Genomic DNA, 21,512 nt, shown 5'->3' on the forward strand with positions numbered 1-21,512 from the left:
TACATGTTATAGAGTGACATCCAGATAAATTTTTCACTAGAGATAGTGAAATGAAGTGTCTCCCCTCCAATACAAGGGAGACTAGGGTAAGAGGACAAATGGCGAATTATCAAATCAATGGTTAAAGGAATCTCGTCCTTCTATATATCCACAAAATGCCACTTTCATGAAGACAAGTCTTGGTTTAATTTTTTTCTTTCCTATTGAAAAAGAAAACATAGTTTATCATCTCATCTTCAATATCACCATTAAAGAAATTGCGGAAAGGTCTAGTTATAGTATTAAAATGTTCTTTTTCAATGCCCATCATAAAAGACACGTACATATTTTTAAGTCTCATCATCTGTAATCTCATCATCTGTAACTTAGTCGATATATATTTCTCACCACATATATTGAACGGTTAGAATTCCTTATTCTGTTGGAACCAATACGTTATCATAGCATTTTCCGAAAGTTTCTGTGAAAAGTTGCAGAGTCATCCTCTCCAACAGCATCACTGTGGGTGGTACTGATAATCTCATCATTCACAAAGCGTCCCTCATTGCACCAAATCTTTTCACCAGGAAGTAGTAGCACTACACATTACTTTGGACTGGAATTTCACCACTCAGAGTCACAGTTTTGTCATTCGTGTTGAGATATTATTTTCCAGGAAAATTATGTTTTGAAGCTCCATTTAAGAATTTTTCATATTTCCCATTGATTTTGAAAATAATTCCTTCCATCTGTCAACAAAGACTTACCTATTGTATCAAAAGTAATTTTCACACCCACTTTATAAACCTTTTTTTTTTTTTTTAATCTTTTATAAAAGGTTTCTCAAATTGCCACATTCTTAAGTACATATTTAAATTATATTATTTGGTAAAAATGAACATTAACATTTTAAAACTTTAACTATGAATTATAATATTTTAAAATCTCATATAAATTTTACTTTGATTTAAGATAAATAGTAAATGATAAGAAATAAATACAAAATAAATGGATAATAATTTTAAATGAATAATTAATGTAATGATAAAAATTTTACAAATGGTGACATTGATAATAAAAACACTAATGATGTTTTTTTTTTAAAGGGATAACAAAATTTAACTAGAAATTATAAAATATGGATATTAATATTTTGATAATAATTTTTTTTAAATAAATAATAATATTTAATAGAAATTATAATACGAATATTAATATTTTAATAAAGGTATAAATTTGTATATGTTAAAAAAAATAACTATATTTTATAAAATAGTAATCATTAATAACATTTTATTTAAAATAAATTATAAAATTGAGAATAATTCATAATAATCCAACCCATCAAGTTTTATTTAATTTGGTACTCAAAAAATTTGGACATTTATCTATACTACTTATAAAAGTACGAGTTGTTTTTTACTTTTTTATTTTTTGAAATACCTTTATCAATACTAATAATCAACTTAAATAATAATTTAATCTTTTCAAAATAATTTAATCTTTTATTTTTGTTACGGTTTTAATTATTTGACATAAGGCAAACCATTCTTAAAATTACCATCATAAACCTAGAGATAATTCAAAATTTAATATTTTTCATACTCATAATCAACTTAAATGAGAATTTAATCTTTTCATTTTCTTAGGGTTAACATAAGTCATTCTTGAAATTGGTCTCACAAACCTAAAGGTAATGAAAATTTTGAGAATTTAATCTTTTCATTTTCTCAAGGTTAACATAAATTATTCCTGAAATTAACATCACAAACCTAAAAGGTAAAGGAAAATTTTATCTTTTCATTTGCCTCTAATTTCTATTTCATCAACTATTTTAATAGGAATTTAATTTAAGATTTTAATTACTTGACACAATGGAAATCTATATGTTCATAACTTTATTTTGATTATATATTCAAATTCAATCCTAAAAACTGCTCTCAAGAAACTATATAAAAAAAAGTTAATATTTATGGGAAACCTCTCAAACTAGGCATTCATCTACTTGACAAAGTGCCCCATGAACCACCAATATGATGTTTATTAGTTTCAACCATTGATTACAATTTATTTATGATATGTATGTAGAAAATTTTAGTTATAGTAGGAGATCATTGCATAGTGTTTTTCGATTTTGGATTTAGAATTCAGATGAAAGACAATTAAGGTTTATTTGAAACTTTCTCATAAATCAGGGTTTGTTTTCCTTAATAACAAATTTGTAGTATTTTAAATCATATTGGAGTGTATTTTAAGAAAATAAATAAAACGTATTTAATACTTATATTTTTTTTTTCTTATCCTAACCTATCTTTCATTTTTTTTTCAATGAAATAAATTATTTTTTAAAAAAAATATTACATGAAACTTTTTACTTTTTATAATCGTAATAATGATTTCCATTCATTTTGAGATATTTATTTTTTTTTAAATTTTATATTAAATTAAATAATAGTGGATTAATAACAACACTTATATTATAGATAATTATTGAATAAAAAGTTTCATTACTCATTTACCAAAATGAAGAAAATTTTTCTATTGAGATTTTAATTCGTTTGATTTTTTTAAATATTTTTAGAATAAAAACTTATTTTTCCTTTATATATTTTTCGTTTGATTGAATAAATTGATATACCATGTATTTTTCTTTGAGATGAAATTATTTTATTTAATTTGCTGATATGAAATTATTTAATCTAATCTGGTTCTATTTTCTATATTTGCAGACAAAAAATAATAATAAGTTGTACAAAATATATAATGGTTTTTAAAAACGAATTAAAAATATAATTTTTAACAACATAATATAAGTCAATGATTTTTTCATATGAATTTTTAAATTTAACATAAATTTTTTTTTTCTTTAAAAGAAAGTTTATTGAAAACCAATCATTAATTTTTTATTTACTTTTCACTTTTTTCATTCCAAAAATGTCTTAAAAGTTATAAATTTCATTCTCTTTAAAATTACACTATTAATATAATCAATGCTATAAAAATTTATCATTAAAAGTTTGAAAACTTTTCAAATTTCTTGTGACCATTTCATTTTTCAACTTTAAAATTTGAAATTTTTTCTCTTTTTTTTTTCATTCTCTATTCTTTTCAAATATTTCTCTTCAAATCTTTTAGGTATGCTATCCATTTTTTTTTTTTTTAAGATTTTTCTTCTTTTTTTTTAATCCACAAATTTCTTGCTCAAATTAAGTCATTTTTGTTTTAATTTTTATTTAAAAACTTTGATATAAAAGAAAAAAAAAAGTATTTAAACTATATATAAAATAATTAACTCAAAAAAATTTACAAATTTAGTGTAAAAGAAATAAATGATGTGTTTAAATTAAGATTGGTAAATGTTATGACCAAGGACCAAGGTGGCATTTTTTTTTTTTAATATTAGAAAATTGGTTAAAAAATAATTTTATTAGGTCAAAAAGTATGATCTTATTTATATCTAATCCCATTTATTTATTTTTTAATTTGGTTTCATGTTTAATTCAATTATTTGATTGCAAATCTCTACTTGATTTCTGTATATAAGTCTTGAAATAATAAATTCACATACTAATTTTTTTGTTGGACTTTTTTCATATTCCCTCACATACTTGCACGTGTACACTTACTAGTAATTGTAAAAAGAGGATATATGGTCTAATTGTATGAAGAAGAGAATTGACATAATTATTATCATTCTAGACTTGTTTTGGGGAAATAGTTATGACATTAATATATATATATATAAAAACTATTAGTATTGGTGAATGAGAAAATTCAAGAAAATTAGAAGACCCATTAAGGGAGTTGTAGGTTTTTTGTCAATAGTCAAAGTATTACAATACAAACTTAAATGGGTAGTATCATGGTTTTAAAAATTGAATTGGACAGGCTGATCCAACTGGTCACCGTTCCGGTTTTGTTCGATCATTTGAACTGCCCAGGGGTTGAACCAACCTCAAACCGAATGAACTAGCGGTCGAACCGATGAACTGGTCGAATCGATCAGTTTTTCTTAAATCAAACGGTTCACAATTTTTATTTGTTTTGATGCATCTAGCATCAAAATAACGTCGTTTTGGTATGTATATAAACCCTTTTTTTAACCTTTCCCTCTCTCCCAGCAACCCTAGTCCTTCCCCCTGTTTGCTCTCTCTCCACCCAGCACACCATGTCGGGGTTGTTGTCATCGTCGGAGTTGCTACCTCTCACGTTGGCGAGGACCCACTACATTCCAAATCTAAAATCTCCAACTTTGGAATCTTGCAATTTTTCTTTTTAATATTTAATATTTTATAATTTTATTCCATATTGAATTATTGAATTAGAATCTCAATATTCATTGAAATTTCATTTAAATAATTGAATCATTTGTTTAGATTTTATATATTTGTTTACTTTATTAGTTTATTTTATTTTATTTTATTTTATTTTATTTTGATTTCTAAAATATCTTATTTGAGTTTAAATAAATTAATAAAATCATTAAAGCATTAGAAAATAAAATAAATTTTTGGAATGAATCAATAAATCAAACATTGAGTTCCCGTTTTTAAATAATTTTAAATCAATTTAAAATTTCTGATTTTTAAATATTAAATAAATTTTTTATTTCAAAGTAAATTTCTGAAAGAAATTTCTATAATAAATTTCAGGCTTGATTCTTTAAATTAATATGGTGGTTGATGATATGTTTTTTTTATTGATGAACAATGATTAAAATTGTTATTTTTGTTTACAATTTGATAGAAAATTTAGGTAGAATTTATTGTTTTTATTTTTAATTTTTTATAATTTTAACAATATATAACATATATGTCTATGATGTTACCAGTTTGATCACGATTCAACTATCGGTCTGACCAATGAATCATAAACTAGTAACTTTTCCGATTCAATTATCGGTCTAACTATGAAAACATTGAGTAGTACATACTTCAATAGAAAGTAGTACATATGTGCATCGACTCATACACAAATTCTAAAAAATTTAACTTGTCTATCTTGAATTTTCCCATGAGGCAAAACGCAAAATTTGAAGGCTTGATGCCTTGGATTTATTAATGGATTTAGTAAATTTTTAAAATGTTTTAGAATTCAAAAATTAAGGCGTCATTCGGATATATTTTTTATTTTTTATTTTTTATTTTTTATTTTTTAAAATAGAAGCTCTTATCCAAAAAGTAAAAAATTTGTCATATATTTTTAAAAACTCTTTTCAAATTTTCAAAAATGTGAAAACCTTTTAATTCCTTAAATTTTAAAAAGTGTTTTCAAGTATGCTGCATATCTACATAAATTTTGCATAAAAATTCTAATATTTTATGTAAGACTTTCTATTTCAAATAAAAAATAAGAACTGTGTATAAGCATGCACTAAATTTCTTAAATTAAAATTGGTATAGAATAATTATGTTGGATTCTTCTTTACCCGTAATTATATTTTTTTGGAGTTCTCTCTAGATAAACTAAATGCATTGGTTTTTCCTTTATACACAATTAAATTTGTGAACAAATCCAGCACTTTAAGTCTCTCTTAATTTGGAGTTTGTGCACTTAATGAAAAAAATTAAAAATTATAGTTGTGAGGAAAAGGAAAAACAATATAGTTAATCTAAACAAATTTTGGTCCGAAAAGTTTTAATACTAATCTAGTCTACTTTTGAGTTTCAAACTATTTTTAAAAATTACCAGGCTTACTATTGAATCCATTACATGAGGTTTTGTCTAAGTTCATTCGTCTAATAAAAAATTTGAAGATTTAAGTAAAATTCATTTTATATGTAGGTACATGTAAGTGCATATAAGTATGACGGCCTATCCTTTGTTCATGCATGTTCTATCCCTTGTTCAAGTATATACTACCCATATTTAGATATATACTACTTCGATCATCTTTAGATATTCAATTTACAAATTCTTGTTTAGGACAAGATATCTATCATTAAAGTTCCTTAAAAAAGGGGATGAAGAAATTGATAAGGTGAATCTAGAGTTTCTCGATTGGGAATAAGAGGATCAACTTCTAATTTTGTGGCTTCTTTCATCATTGTTGGATAGCAGCCACACTCGCATGGTAAATTGCAAAACTTCAGCTAGAAATGGCAAACTTTGGAGGTATACTTTTTTAATCAAATTAAGGTTAAAGTCTCTCAATTTAAGATTCAATTCCAAAATACTAACAAGGCAATGAATGATTATCTATTGAAAATTCAAACACCTGTTGATCTTTTAGGGTTGCATTTGTGGATTTAATCTTTGAAGGTCTACTATTGAGTATGATACATTTGTCACTACAATTAATTCACACACAAATAGTTATTTAGTAGATGAGATTGAATTGCTTTTGCTTACTCTAGAAACATATATAAAGAAGCACTCTAAAATTCTGTCTACTCAACACATCTCCTATTCATAGATCTATGTCTGCCTTTATACAATTAGATGCAAAATTATTTATTTTTGAAATATAAATTAAAGTAGTGAATCTTTTAACGAGGTTTTGGTTAATACAATAATAACTACTTACTTATGTTATGATACAATCAAATATCTGTAACTAATTCCTTTCTCCCTCTTCTTTTTGTTTCTTTTTTAGAATTTTATAAGAGAGGAGGAATAAGAGAAAGAATAAAAGTGAATTAAATTTTGATGAAACTCAAGTTCAAGTGCCAATGGGGCAATGTCCAGCCTAAACTCTCAACAAGGGAAAAAGAAATTTCTTAATTTTTAATTCCCTAATTTTCATCAAAATTTTAACCTTAGTAATTGAAACTACAATCCCAACTTCTCTCAGAATTTTTTTAGTCAAGGCAACATTGATGGTGGAAATTTTTGGAACAAAAGTGGTTTTAGGTCTTTTGGCCAAAGTAGAGGCAAAAACAACTTCTTTGATTAACAAGGTCGTTGGAACTCAAACAACCCTCAATGCTAACTGTGTGGGAGGTTTAGCCATTTGATTATGATCAGTCTTTTCAAGGATTTATAGGGAACTCTTAGGAACAATAGCAACAATAAGGATCTCGGATGATTGCCATGATTGCAATGCCTAAAATAATTAGTTATACCAATTGGTATCTTGATTCTAGATAATTTAATCACATTATGATAAATGCTACAAATCTTATTACAAAAGATGATTATTTTAGGCTAGATCATGTGCATGTTGGAAATGGTATGGATCTTATTATTAAACATATTAGTCAAATCTAGTTTTTTCTCTCCTTTTTTTCTAAAAATACCATCTTTTAAATATTTGCTTCATGTTCCTGAAATAACAAACAATTCACTCAATGTCAGGTTTCCAAAATTGTGCTATTAGAAGTGAGACTTGAGAATGGTCTCTATGTCTTTGACCAATCCGAGCTAGATCTCTTCAAACAAGGGTAGTCTTGTTCTTCTATTTCTACTGCTCTCTCATGTAAATGCATTTGCTACTTCTGATTCTAAGATGTCCAAACCAATAGCTTGTAGTTCTAGTGCTTTTGCTCATTTCTCTTCTTCCTTATATGAATTGCATCATAATCGGCTAGTCCATCCCTCAAAAATAATTGTAAAAGTTGTTCTCTGCAAATGTAATATACCTAATATCAATAAAGTTCAACCTTCCATTTGTCCCACTTGTTGTCTTGGTAAAACCTGTAAATTATCTTTTTCTACATCAAATGCAAAATATGCTACTTCCTTACAATTAGTACATTCTAATCTTTGAGGACCCTCTCCAATGCAATCTTTAAGTGGTTTATAAATACTACATCAGATTCGTCGATACATTTTCTCATTTCACATGAATCTATCTATTAAGAATAATTTGGATGTTATTCAACCTTTGTTAACTTAAAAACTCAAATAGAACTTCAACTTTATTATAAAATCAAGGCCATTCAAACCAATAGGGTGGTGAGAATAGGGCTTTTATTTATTTTCTTGTGAGAAACAGATAGTTCATAGAACTTCCTATCCTCATACTCATGAGTAGAACAGTGTGGTTGAAAGGAAGCATTGTCACATTTTTTAAAATGGTCTCACTCTTCTAGTTAAATCATCTATACCTTTGAAATTTTGAGATGGGGCTTATATATCAGATTATTTTTTTTATCTAGTTAATAGGTTTCCTACACTAGTTATATATGCACAATAAATCTCCTTTGGAGTTGTTATTCAACACTAAACTTGATTACTCCATCTTTGAATCTTCGACTATGTTCGTCATCCAACTATTAGGCCTTACAAAAGACACACATTAGCTTTTCACTAGGACTAGTGAAAAGTTGCTATGATAGAAGAATTCTTAGCCTTAATGAGGAATGGAACCTAGTATCCTATACCTTTACCAATTAGGGAGAAATTAAATCAATTAAAAATGGGTATTTAAAATAAAAGAATACTTTGATGGCACCATCAACAAGTACAAGGCTTGTAATTAAAACTTTTCAATATTTCACTATTGCTATACTCGAGATTTCTTCATATGTGAACAAGGTCTATTAATTTACGTAAAACCCATTAAAAGCACATTGACAAACTATGAAGAGAATTTAAAGGTACTTAAGAGACTCTCTTGATTACAGACTTCATCTTAGAAAATTTGCATCTTTGGATTTGGTAAGCTTTTGTGATGCAAATTGGGCCACAAACCTAAATGATAGAAGATCTACCTTAGGGATTGTGTTTACTTAAGTTCTAATGAGGTGTCTTGGTATTCTAAGAAACAACGTACAATTTTAAGGTCCTCTATAAAAGTTGAATGTAGAAATTTGACAAACATTGGGGCTAAAATAGCATTATTGTTCTCATTGTTAAGAGAATTAAATGGAGATATTCACAAAACTCTAGTTGTTTGGTATGACAACTTGAGTACAATCATGTTGGCAGCCAATCTAGATCTTCATGCCAAAACAAAGCATATTAAATTGGATTTGTATTTGGTAAGAGAAAAGGTTTTGCATAAAAGAATTAAAATCCTCCATTTACCTTCATTACATCAAACTACTTATGTGGTCACAAAGCCTATTTCAAACTCTCGGTTTCCACTATTTAGGTTCAAACTCAAAAGTAGAACTCCTCACTCTAAGTTTGAGAGGGGCTCTTGAAGAAAATCATTAGCTATAAGCTTAATATATTCTTATTAGTTGTTTCAGATATTGGTTTGAGTTGTAATTTTGTTAGAAGTTGGTTTTGTAGTAATAGTTATTTAAGGCCTTGATGTAACTCATTTTGATTACCTATGAAATCGAATTACTCATAATATTCTTTTTTTCAAGATCTCTATAAGTTAAGACTATTTAATACATAAAATTGCCCCTAAGTTAATGGGGTTATGAATCCTATTCTTTGTAGGCTTGAGTCACTCCCAATTGTCATCTTCTCAACAAGTTTTTAGTTTTCCAAGTACAAGAACAACACATGAATCCTAGTAAAAGGAGCAACCACCATAATTTAAGAAATGGTTATTTAATCTAGCTCATTACATGATTTCTATCAACCTTATAATCCAATTTTTAATGGTTTTTTTTTTTAATGGAAGGATGATGATGTGTCCAATTCCAAACGTATTACATTAATAAAAAAAATGTTAATAATCAAAAACTAAATTAGTAACTTCAGTTTTCATTAATTTGAGCCAATAAAATAACCAAATATTTAAATTGATTTTTTCATTTTCATATATTTGATGAATTTTATAAGCACTAAGCACGAAGTAAGTGTGGCCCACCTTTCAACTAAAATTATAAATTTGATCTTTTTTTATTACATATGATAATAGGACGGATTTTTGTTGAGATTTTGATCTTTCTTCTATAGGAATACTAATAAGACAAATTTTTTTAATACCCGTTTCCTCTCATTCCTAATAGGACAAATTTAGAAAAAACCTACGGGTATGTTTGGTTTCTGTTTTTAAAAACTATTCTTCGTTCTTGAAAACAAAAAATACAAAAAACTTGTTTGGGAAAGGGGGCATATTTTTGTTTTTTGTATTTTCCGTATTCTCAAAAACCACTGTTTTTAAAACAATAAAAAGATATTTTCATTGTTTTTTTACTGTTCAAAGAATATATTGTTTTTCATGTTTTCTCTTCCTTCTTTTTGTGTTTTCCTAGTTGTTTTTAATGTTTCCATAAATGTGAGCTCCACCCAACCACCGCACCCCCATCCGCAAGCCCTTTCTTCTTCCTTAAATTATTAAAATTAAAACATACTTACACATAGTTACAAAGTCATCCTTTGTTTAAGAAAATTATAACCGGTGTATAATTTTCAAAATATAATAATTTTTTTAATTTAAATAAATTGTGCATATAGAAATTATTTATATATTTATAATATCAATTTAATGGAAGAAAACACTTTATTAATTAAAAAAAAATAACTTTCAAACATATCTTTTGTTTTACTTATTTTTAAAAACTCTTTTATTAACTTAAATAAACTTTTTTTCTTGTTTTTTATAACAAAAGCTGTTGTCTAGAATTCAATTCTCAAACATAATTTTTTTTTTTTAAAACACAAAAAACTGTTCTTAAAAGTTGTTCTTAAAAACTGTTTTCCATAACAGTTTTTAAAAACAACAACCAAACATGTTATAAATGTTTTAAGGGTTAAATCTAAGAATTCTTTTTCTAACCCAAATCGGATTAAGGGAATTTCACATAATGGTTTCTTATCCGATTAGGTATACAAATAAATAAATAAATAAATAAATATATATATATATATATATATATATATATATATATATATATATATATATATATATATATATATATATATATATATATATTCATATTTTTATTTTTTTAACACATAAATTTTTTTTAAAAAAAGTTACTTATCACAAAAATAAGATATAAAATATAAAAATTTATGATATTTACATTTATTTTTAATGTAATAAGAAAAATTAAACTAAACGAATGGGGTGGGGTGGGTTAGAAGATTGTTTGTTACACCCAATTTAAATTTTTTATTGGAAAAAAAAAAGAATTAATTTAAGTAATAGAGGTGGGGCTGGGATTGGTAAGCGGACTTTTGTCACCCCTACTATTCATGAATTAAATCCCTGACCTAAAATTGGGGTGAAAACTTGCCCGCTAATATCCTTTTTAAAAAAGCAAAAGGTATTTAAGAAAGTTTGAACTCTAATTCGTTCTTTTATTTATTTTTTCTTCCTTTCTCCGAGTTGATTTGAGTGGTTTGTTTTGGGTCTTTGCCAAGATGGATAAGTTTGGGTATGATGTGAGTGCACAATCTTCATAGTCAGATTTGGTTTCAATAATTCAGGAGAGTTTTCTAGCAAATGGCCTTTTATAAATGTTGTTTTGTTTCATACTAGAATTTTGACCCAAAATTGGAAGAAAATCCAGCCAAGTTGTAAGATTAGGTAAGAGGATGGATAAAAATTTTGGAGAAAAAACAAAGGGCCTTCATAAAATTTGACAAATTCAGATGAGCAAAGAATTTTCAAATGATAAAATGAAAGAAAAACATTGAAACCCATCATTACCACCTAGAGAACAATGCAATAGACAAACTATGATAAAGGTTATGAGTATGAAGTGGAAATTAATGTTACTTAAAATTATTCTTTATTTTTACTTAAAATGTAATTTCCAAGCATAGAGTTTCAACCATATGATAATAGAAAAGTTTTGTTTCAAATAGCAATTAATTTTTTTGTTTAATAGTAGAAAAAGTAAAAGTAGATATAATTATTATTGTGTTGTGACTGAATTTTATATTTGATTATAGTATTTTAAAAATTATTTTATTAAAAATAATAGTAAGTTTGACAATTTAAAAAAATAATTCAATAAAAATATATTTTCTAACCTAAGTCTTACTACTTCTCCAAAATTTAATTAATAATAATTTTCGCATGGAAAAATATACATCTTTAACAAAGTATAAGGTTAAAATTAAGAGCTATTACTTAATACTTTTAAACATTACATTTAATGGAATTTTGCTTTGTGATAATAATTGAAGCTTTAATGTAAACATGTTACTTTATGAATATAAAAATAAAATAATTAACACATAAAAATATATAAGTTTTTAACTTGATTCAATCAAATATCCATATATTTACAGATAAGAAAAAATCATTTCACTTCTTATAAAAGAGAAATCATATATAACTACTAGGTTTTCACAATATCTCATATTTTCTCGGTTTTTATATTTACATTTTAAACCACAGAGTTTTCTCACTTTATTAGGTGTCTCATTTTTCGTCACATTTATATTCACCTCATATAGTTTTTACAAGTTCATCTTCACCTCATAACCTTTCTCATTATAACCTAAAATATCTATTGTTATATTTTTATTTCATAAAAAAGAATATCGCAAATAACATGTGAATATTTTATACAATATTCCTTCCAAGATGGAATCTATACCAAGAGGAATTTTACACTTTTCAACACTTTTGTTATTTGAAGTGTTGTCCCAAAGGAAGTCCTACCCCCTTTGTTAGAGCCCTTGGAGATGGTTTACATTAATATATAATAAAAAATGGCATTATAATAGGGAGTCTTAGTAAAGCCCAATCTAACTTTATAATGATTTGCCTTATATGTTGTGATTTGATAAAGATGCAATTTAATCCTTTGTAAAGTAGTATAAAGATGGTTAGATAATTCAAAAACTACTTTAATTTGTATTTTTTGAAAGGGGTCAATGACATGGTGTTAGAACTAAAAATATTCAAAATAAAATAAAATAAAATAATTTTTAAAAAATGATGTTTATTTCTAAATCATGCTCGTATGTTTTATAATCCTTTGCCTTTTATATTGTTTGTGTAGGTACCGATGACTTTGAAATTTTATTTATTGAAAATTATCAAATAAAATGGTTGGAGCTATATAGAGACGACTTTAACATTGTTCATCTTTAAACATTCCTAATAAAACCGTGGCAAAGCTTCATGAAGTTCGTATACTGTCCGAACACCGATGGCTAATATTTCGATCTTCATTATCATAAGACTTCATAAGTTATGTTAAAAGTTTTACCCTATAGTTAGTCATCTTCTCTTAGAAGTTACAAATATATATAAAAAAATATGAATTATTATGATATAGAAGTCAAATCAAATATCAATTTGAATTCACAAGCCCAATAGGTTTTTTTTTATAAAAATAATTTAAGTAATTTCAATGCATCGAGTGAATGATATTAATACACTTATAACGCGTTAATACTGATACCAATGGGCTATAAAACGTTGTCTTTAACATTGATACTTTTATTATAAAGTTCAATTATGACAAATGCATTACACTTGGAATGCTAATATACTAACATTCTAGTATATTATGGCATTGACCAAATTTAAAAATTTATAAATATTTTTGTGAAATTGACAGTTATGGGTTATCATGTCATATTCCTTAGCATATCTTGTGTTATAAGCCAAATAAAGTACCAAGTTGAATCATTATTCAATTCCAAATGACAATTTAATTACAATAGCAAGGACATTAAAAAAAATTATGAAATGAAATGAAATTTAGTAGGAAATATCGGTTTTAATATCAACAAAATCAAGCATTTGTGGTTTAGAAAAACATTGAAAATGGTGGATTATTATTGAAATCAAATTTGACTCGGAAGATTGTGGGCTCACATCGTATCCTAAGTTCCCAAGCATCTCGGAATCAATTATTGAACAATGGGCCCAGCCCAGCCCAGCCCAGTTTGTAATTGGAGGACTAGAAAAGCACAGAACTGCAAAGCGAAAGGAAGGCAAGCTATAAAGGCCCATGAAGTAGCTGGACAGTTGCAAGCTATCAAATTCCATCCATGCGTCTCCTAAAAGAGGCTATATGAATTTCGAAATTAAAAAAGGTACTCATGGATCCTACTTGCAAGCTATAAAATTTTACCCCACCCGTTTATATTGGGTTTAGGAAACTACTGTGGAAAGAAAAAAAATATTAAAAAAATGATTTTTTATGTCATTATAAAAAAATATGAAAAAAAAAATCAAATACAATTAGGTTTTATTTGTCTTACGAAAGATTTGAGAAAAAAAATACTAGAAAAAATGATAAATAGAAAAGCAACAAAAACTAAATAAAAAAATAGATTTAAAGTTCATATATTATTTTTATATGATATTTCAAACTCGTTTAACTTATTTTAATTTTTTTGTATAAAGATTAAATAATTTATAAATTTGTAACACAACCCCCTTTTTGCTCTAATTTGTAAGCACATCTATGAATCATATGTGATACAAGATTTCTCATAGAAATCTAACATTGGCTGTAACAAAACTTAAGTCTCCTATTATAAATTAATGCAATAACATTTTCTTAACCAATTTGGTAGTCTCATACTAGATTTGTATTTGAGAGATTTGCATTTTATATATATGTATTTGTATTTTAGAGATTTGCATTTTATATATATGTATATTTAAAAATCCCAAAATGATTTTAAATGCCCAAAGCAAATGAATCCAAATCTTGTAGCATGGCCTCAATTCAACCGCAACAATCCCTATATAAACTAAAGTAATCTAAACATTTGTGGTACAATTGCCTTAATAATTATTTGTTAAAAAGACCCAAATAATCCCATTTGCTCCTTTTTTTTTTTAAGAAATAAGAAATCAAATTTACACTTATTGTAGTATATGCAGACGGTTTGAAACTTGTTGAGAGAATAAAATTTTATCTCGTTTTATAAATTGAGTATTTTCGAAGTGATGTGTTAGTTTATCAATCGACATATAAAAAGAAAATCAAATGCTTTTATAACCAATCACACCTACTTAGTTTCTTTTATAGTTGTTTGTGTTTTTGCCATGTATAGTGAGACAAGTTGTAATATTTGTAATGTAATATATGATTCCTATACAATTGTGAGTTTCTTATAAATAAATACTATTGTTCACAATAGTTCATGAAATTGGTTGGTTAGTAGTGTTATGGTGTGATACTTTTTTATGTAGGTGGGATGACTATCTTGATTATTAGAGTTTCTAAAGTAGTATGCTAGTATATATGGTTACACAATGAACAAAATCTACAAAGGACATGTTTATTGCTATCTAAGTGGCATGTGTTCTCCTAGCTACCATCTGGTAGGAGTACTTAACCTCAAGAGGTACTCAAACTAATGTATGGGTTAGCGATCACTTTCAGTCACATATGAGTGAGACCCATAAAGGTACTCAGACTAATGTCTTTGTATGAAAGATTCGAGATTTATTGTTGTAAGGAAAGATTGGAGATTCATTACAATATGGAAAGATGGGAAATTCGCTATTGAAAATTTGGAAGTATCATCCATATTGAGAATATTTTTTATTGTTTTACTATTTAGAATATTTTATTATTTGAATTATTTCTTGTAAATAAGTTATCCTTTAAATGGATTTAGACCATTTTATTCATAAATATGATTGTATGTATATGTTGCAATATGAATAAGAAATTCATTCTCAATTTATCTTTGTGTTTATGGTATCAAGGTTGCCTTAAACCCTTGGATGGACTTTTGAGTGTTTTTTGGTTGATCACTCACCAAAAAAAAAATCCAAATTTATCTCGTCTTCTACCATTTTTTTTCTATTTCCTCAATATGGTTCGTATTCCAAATTTATCTGGTCTTCCACCAATTTTTTTTTTCTTTTCTCAATCTCTTAAAATGGTCAAATTTCATCAACTAAGGTTATTGAAAGTCCAATCTTGCAAATCACTACTCATTAACTAAATGGACAAAATTTATTGCAATGGTCACAATCCATGAAGTTGTTCATTAGAGGAAAGGGCAAGATCAATTATTTGAATGATATAAAACAAACAAGGCCCAAAATATGATCCTATATATCATGTCTAGGATGCAGAGAATTCTATGATTTTATCATGGATTGTTAACTTTATTGCAACCAAAGATCGACCAAACATATATGTATCTCAACACTACTAAACAATTATGGAATGACCAAACATATATGTATCTCAACACTACTAAACAATTATGGAATGCAGTAAGTGACACGTACTCAAATTTGGGCAATTCCTTACAAGTTTATGAGTTGAAAACGATGGTCAAACATACAACACAAGGAAATATATCTATAACAAGTTATTACAATATGTTGAAAAGTTTGTGGCAAGAACTTGACTTGGTCTATGACCTTGAATGGTCATGTGCTAAAGACAATACTCATTATCAAAAGACCGTGGAGAAGGACCATGTTATGGAATTTTTAGCAAGACTAAAAGTGGATTTGGATGAAGTGAGAGTTCGTGTTCTTGGAAAAGAGCCACTACCCTCGATCAGTAAAAGCATTCTCTGAAGTTAGACAAAAAGAAAGTCGTAGAGGAGTGACGATGAGAAAAAAAAACCAATAGATAAAATTCTACATTTAATGTTATTGCACCAACCAATAAAACTATTACAATAGCATACAATCAAAGAATTGCAATCTAGGCTTTGAATGGATTTCCAAACTTTTATGGCTGAAAATGTTAATTGAAGACCTCAATGTGACAAGTTCTATACCTATAAAGTAGTGATCAGTATAACATATAAACCAGTTCAATATGATAGAACCAAACACGTAGAGGTTGATTCTTACAATCAAACAATTGGCAAATGTTTTACTAAGGGTTACACAAAGGACAATTCAATAGCATAAGTTGCAAGTTGGGAATGAAAGATTTTTTTGAGTCAACTTGAGGGGGAGTATAGAAAGATTAAAGATCACTATTGTTAAGGAAAATTGGAGATTCATTGTTGTATGGAAAGATCGGAGATTCATTACTGTATGAAAAGATTGGAGTTTCAATGCTGAAAATTTGGACGTAACATCCATATTAAGAATATTTTATTCTTTGAATTATCTCATGTAAAGAGGTTATTCCCTTAAATAGATTTAGACCATACTATCTATAAATATGATAGTATCTACATAGTAGCAATATGAATCAGAAATTCATTTTCAATTCATCTTTGTGTTCACTTTGTGTACCTAAGATGGGCACCATAATATCCCACTAAGGACAATGTATTCCTTTCTAGTGATTCTAAGGTACATTATCAAGGTAAATCCTTAGTTAGGGCAATTCCATTTGTTTAGTAAAATTGATGTTTTATCCTTCTAGGATATGACAATATTAGTTGATTATGGTAAAGATGAATTTGTAACTCAAAGGTAGAGATGTAATTTATTGGTGGATGACACATACCAACTAAATTATAGATTAATGTCCATGGGAAACAAATACAAGGATTAGTAGGTCATGGGATAACTATTAGCTTCATGTAGTTAGATTTGATTACTGAAGTGCAACTTTAGTGGAGTGACCAATTGACTATGAAATTATATTTGATTAACTATTTTATTGGTCCCCAATCAAACCACCTTTGTAGGGATATTTTTTGTGCATGAAATTTAAGACTCTGTGGGACTCAATATGAAGATTGGATTTGTTTTCTAATAGGGTAAGACATTTTGGTTTTTTATTTCCTTAGTGTATCAGGGAGCATGGAAATATCGAAGTATGAGATTCCTCTTATTTTCACCTTCAGAATTATTAGAAACCAAAACCAGAGAGTTTCATCTAAGAGTGAGTCCAACTCAAATCTTGTAAAGCATCATCACCTACTCAACAATACACTATGGAAGGATCTATCGAAAGATCATGGGTATTGAAGTTATAATTCATTCTACATTAAAAACAACGAATGAAGAATTTGGGTTTGCTCAAACCTAAGTAATAATTTCGTTCCTCTCAGTTATTTTGTTGCAAAAGCATACTAGGTTAGCCACATGCTATGGTAGAATTTTTTTATTACCTACCTGCCCTATATATCTTCCATTGTGAGAGCTAAACAAGAGGATCAAATTAATGCAATAATTAGTTCACTTGAAATAAATAATGATCCATTTCGTTATAAAGAAGAAATAAAAAGGTGTTTGGTACAAAAGTAACATATTTAGGTACAATTGACTAACTATGTACCTTATAAATTATATATAATCAAACATAACATTCCCAATCAATTTGCTAACAAAATATAGTTATGTATAAACTTGATTGAAATAATGTCAAACATATATTGCCGAATCTTCATAGAACAATTGACATGAGATTATTTTACTTCAAATGATTAAAATAACTAGTTTTTGGATATGCAAATGTTAGTTATCTTTCAATTCTTGAAAAAGTTATATTGATATGTATTTGCAAAATAAAGTAATAATATTACACAAAGATAATATTGCTTGTATTACACAAATTAAATGATGATATATAAAATGTGACAAAACTAATCATATATATCTTTTTTTTATTATTTTTATTCATAAGCTTCAAAAGAATGATGAAATTGATATTCAACAAGTATGATTATATAATAATTTATCAAATTTATTCACGAAGGCATTATCATCTACTACAAGAAGTTAAGACACAAAATTAAAATATTGAGTGCCTATTTGGTAATTGATTTAGAAAACAATTTTGAAAAATAATTTTTGAGAACAGTTTTTTTATTTTTATAGAACCTAAGTTTGTTTGAAAATATAAAATGTTTTTAATATTTTTAAAAATAATTTTTATATGAAGTATTTTATTTTTAATCATTTTACATGTTTGTATAATTATTTCTTAAAACAGTCCTAAAAAAACAAGTGAAAACAACTAAAATATAATTTATAAAAACATTCTATTTTTTGTTTTAAAAACATAAAATAGTTTTTGGTTATCAAATATGTTTTCTATGTATTTTTGTTCTAAAGAACACAAATATATTCTAGAGAATAGAAATCTATTTTAAAAAACAGTTTCGAAACATACCCTAAAATTCAAAGACTTTTTAGTTGATGTATTTGACATGATGAGAGCATATCAATGTAAATGTCAATACATGAACTCTTTTTCCTTTCATCCCAGGTTTGTCTCACTAAGCTTATAATCTAAATTGTTAACAAGATAGTCCTAATCATTCAAATCATTTAGATAATATTATACTTATTTTCTTTCACCAGAGTTTTTCATATAAAGTTTTAATGGGACATATTCTAGGAATGGTTGACACCCAAGAGAAATATTGTAAATAGGCGAAGAGTTAATTTATGGATACCACAATTTGCCATGTTAAGCATTTTAGTTACACATCTAATAGATATGGTTTTTGTAAAAGAAAGTATTCTAATTGTTAATTGTAACCGTAACACAATAACATGTATCATAAATATGTGAAGAAATTAATTTGTAGATATCATTGTTTCCATGGTAAACCTTTCACCTTTCACATCTCTAGTTTTCATAAAAACACATTATAAACCTTTAAATAAAGTTATGAAAATTTATAACTTTAGAATTAGTCATTTTTTTCCTGAATTTCTTCCCACAAATTTTCTTTCCTTTATTTTATTTTATTTTATTTTTATTATTTATTTACGAGGGAAGAGTTTAAAATGAAAACCAAACATTATTAATATAATTAATAAATATAAAATTGATAAAGATAAATTATTAAAATTTATATAAAAATAATAAAAGATATAATTATTAACTAACCCAAAAACTTAAATAATCAAATAATAAGTTAACTAAGTATATAAAACTTGTAATAATCAAATTTTAATGCCTCTGTCATCTTTTACAAGGAAAATTGAAAGCTAGAGATTCTTATTAATATTGTGTATGAGATTAAATGCAAAAGTTAGGTCATATTTGGTAATTATTTTTAAAAATAATTTTATGTTTTCAAAAAAAGAAAAGAAAAAGAAAATATGTTTGGTAATTAGAAAGCATGAAACAATTTTTTATTCTTAAAGACAGAAAATATTGTATTTTTAGATAATATTTTTTAATTGTCTTCAATTGTTTTTTAGTATTGGTTTTACAAAGAATTATACAAATATGAAAAATGATTAAAAATAAATTACTATGTATAAAATTTATTTTTAAAAAATATTTAAAAATATAGAAAATAAGTTAAAAATATTTTAAGTTTCTAAATAAATTTTTTTTCTATAAAAATATCAACCAATTTTAAAAAATTGTTCTAAAAAACTTTGTTTTTTTAGAATTATTTTTTAAAAAACTTCTCAAACAAAAACTTATATTTTATTTCACTTTTTTTTTCTAAACTTTATTCCATTTTACATTTTTTCCTTGTCCTATGGCATATAAAATTTTGATGGTGGTTAATAAAATTGAAAATTTAGTATTAAAGAATCTTATTATTAAATGTTAAGTGATAAATTAATAGAAGGAAAAAAAATATTCAACATGATCTTAGGATTAAGTATTAAATGTATTGATAAATTGATAATAGAAATAATTAAAATCCAAAAATAATTTATTTTTTATAAATTTAATCCTATAGTTATCATATGATATATTTGAAATTTAAGCATCATATAATATGGCATGGAAATAAAAATATATTATTTATTTTACATGTTAGGTTAAAAATATAAAAAAAATATTGTCATTTTTTACTATAAAAATGCAACCCTTATTTAAAAACAAATTTCATTTGAATACAAATCAATTAAAAATAGAGTTTGATTTATTAAAATTTTATTTTTTCATGAAAGAATTAATGATAAAAATTTTAAAATTATTAATCGTATTTAAAAGATGAGACCTAGATTATTTATTTATTTATTTTTTAAAACTTACAAATGGTTAGGGTTTTATGACTTTTATCTAACACCCGTTAATTGAAAGAAAGATGAAAAAAAGGGGGGAGTTTTAATGAAAGGCCCTACAGCGAAAGTCCCAAGATAGAAGAATTTTTTCTGTGGAAACCTTGAGAGAGGAGGGATGCGAGACTAGCGGTCTCGCTTCCCCATGCTACAACAAAAAACCGAAGACAAGATTGAAATTATATGAGCCGTTTGTGCCACATAGAAAGCCATTCCTGAAGGCAAAGGCGAAATCCTCGTAATCATTTGATTTTGAGTTTGTTTGGATTTTTTTGTGGAATTTAGAGGGAGATATGCAGGTTCCCAGATGGAGATATGTGTTCATTTCAAAGAATTCGTTGACCCCATTCTCAATAAGGGCAGCAATATCTTCTTCTTCCCACTTTGCTTCTTTTCATTCTACACCCGTTGCCTCTGAGAAGTGGAAGAACAAATGGAACCATGTGAGTTTGTTTCTCTCTCTTTCTATGCTCAAAACTTACCCCTTTGGTGTTTTCCTCTTCCTTTCATCACCCATTTGTTTGACTTTGTTTGGATTTCATGTATGTATATGCACCCCTGTTTTCTTTTTCTTTCTTTGTATTTTTTCCCTCTTTGATACGGCATTCGAAAACAAGGAGTCATTCCGACACGAGGAAAAAACGGGTTCCTTGTGGAATGACATGATATTCATTGGATATTCAGATTTTGAAATTTTGAGCTGATTTTGTTATAATGTTTGACTAGTTGTTTGTGATGATATGGATCATAGATGTCATCTAGTGTTATTTTCTCTGAAGTAAACCTTACTTTATTTGTTATTATTTATTGAACATACCTTGCTTTATTGGATATAGTTTGTTGG

At 26.4% G+C, this 21,512-nt stretch overlaps 1 protein-coding gene across 1 annotated transcript in view; it reads left to right on the top strand.

Annotated features, from left to right (window-relative positions):
* Positions 1-20,727: 20,727 nt before the first annotated feature.
* Positions 20,728-21,512, top strand: part of LOC117912741 — a 29,184-nt gene continuing 28,399 nt past the window's right edge. The window contains exon 1 of the mRNA XM_034827431.1: positions 20,728-21,111. Within this exon, the coding sequence (XP_034683322.1) occupies positions 20,962-21,111 (150 nt within the window). The 5' untranslated portion in view covers positions 20,728-20,961. The remainder of the gene's footprint in view (positions 21,112-21,512) is intronic.

This window comes from Vitis riparia, chromosome 4 (genome assembly GCF_004353265.1).
Source record: "Vitis riparia cultivar Riparia Gloire de Montpellier isolate 1030 chromosome 4, EGFV_Vit.rip_1.0, whole genome shotgun sequence".
NCBI classification, from domain to species: Eukaryota; Viridiplantae; Streptophyta; class Magnoliopsida; order Vitales; family Vitaceae; genus Vitis; species Vitis riparia.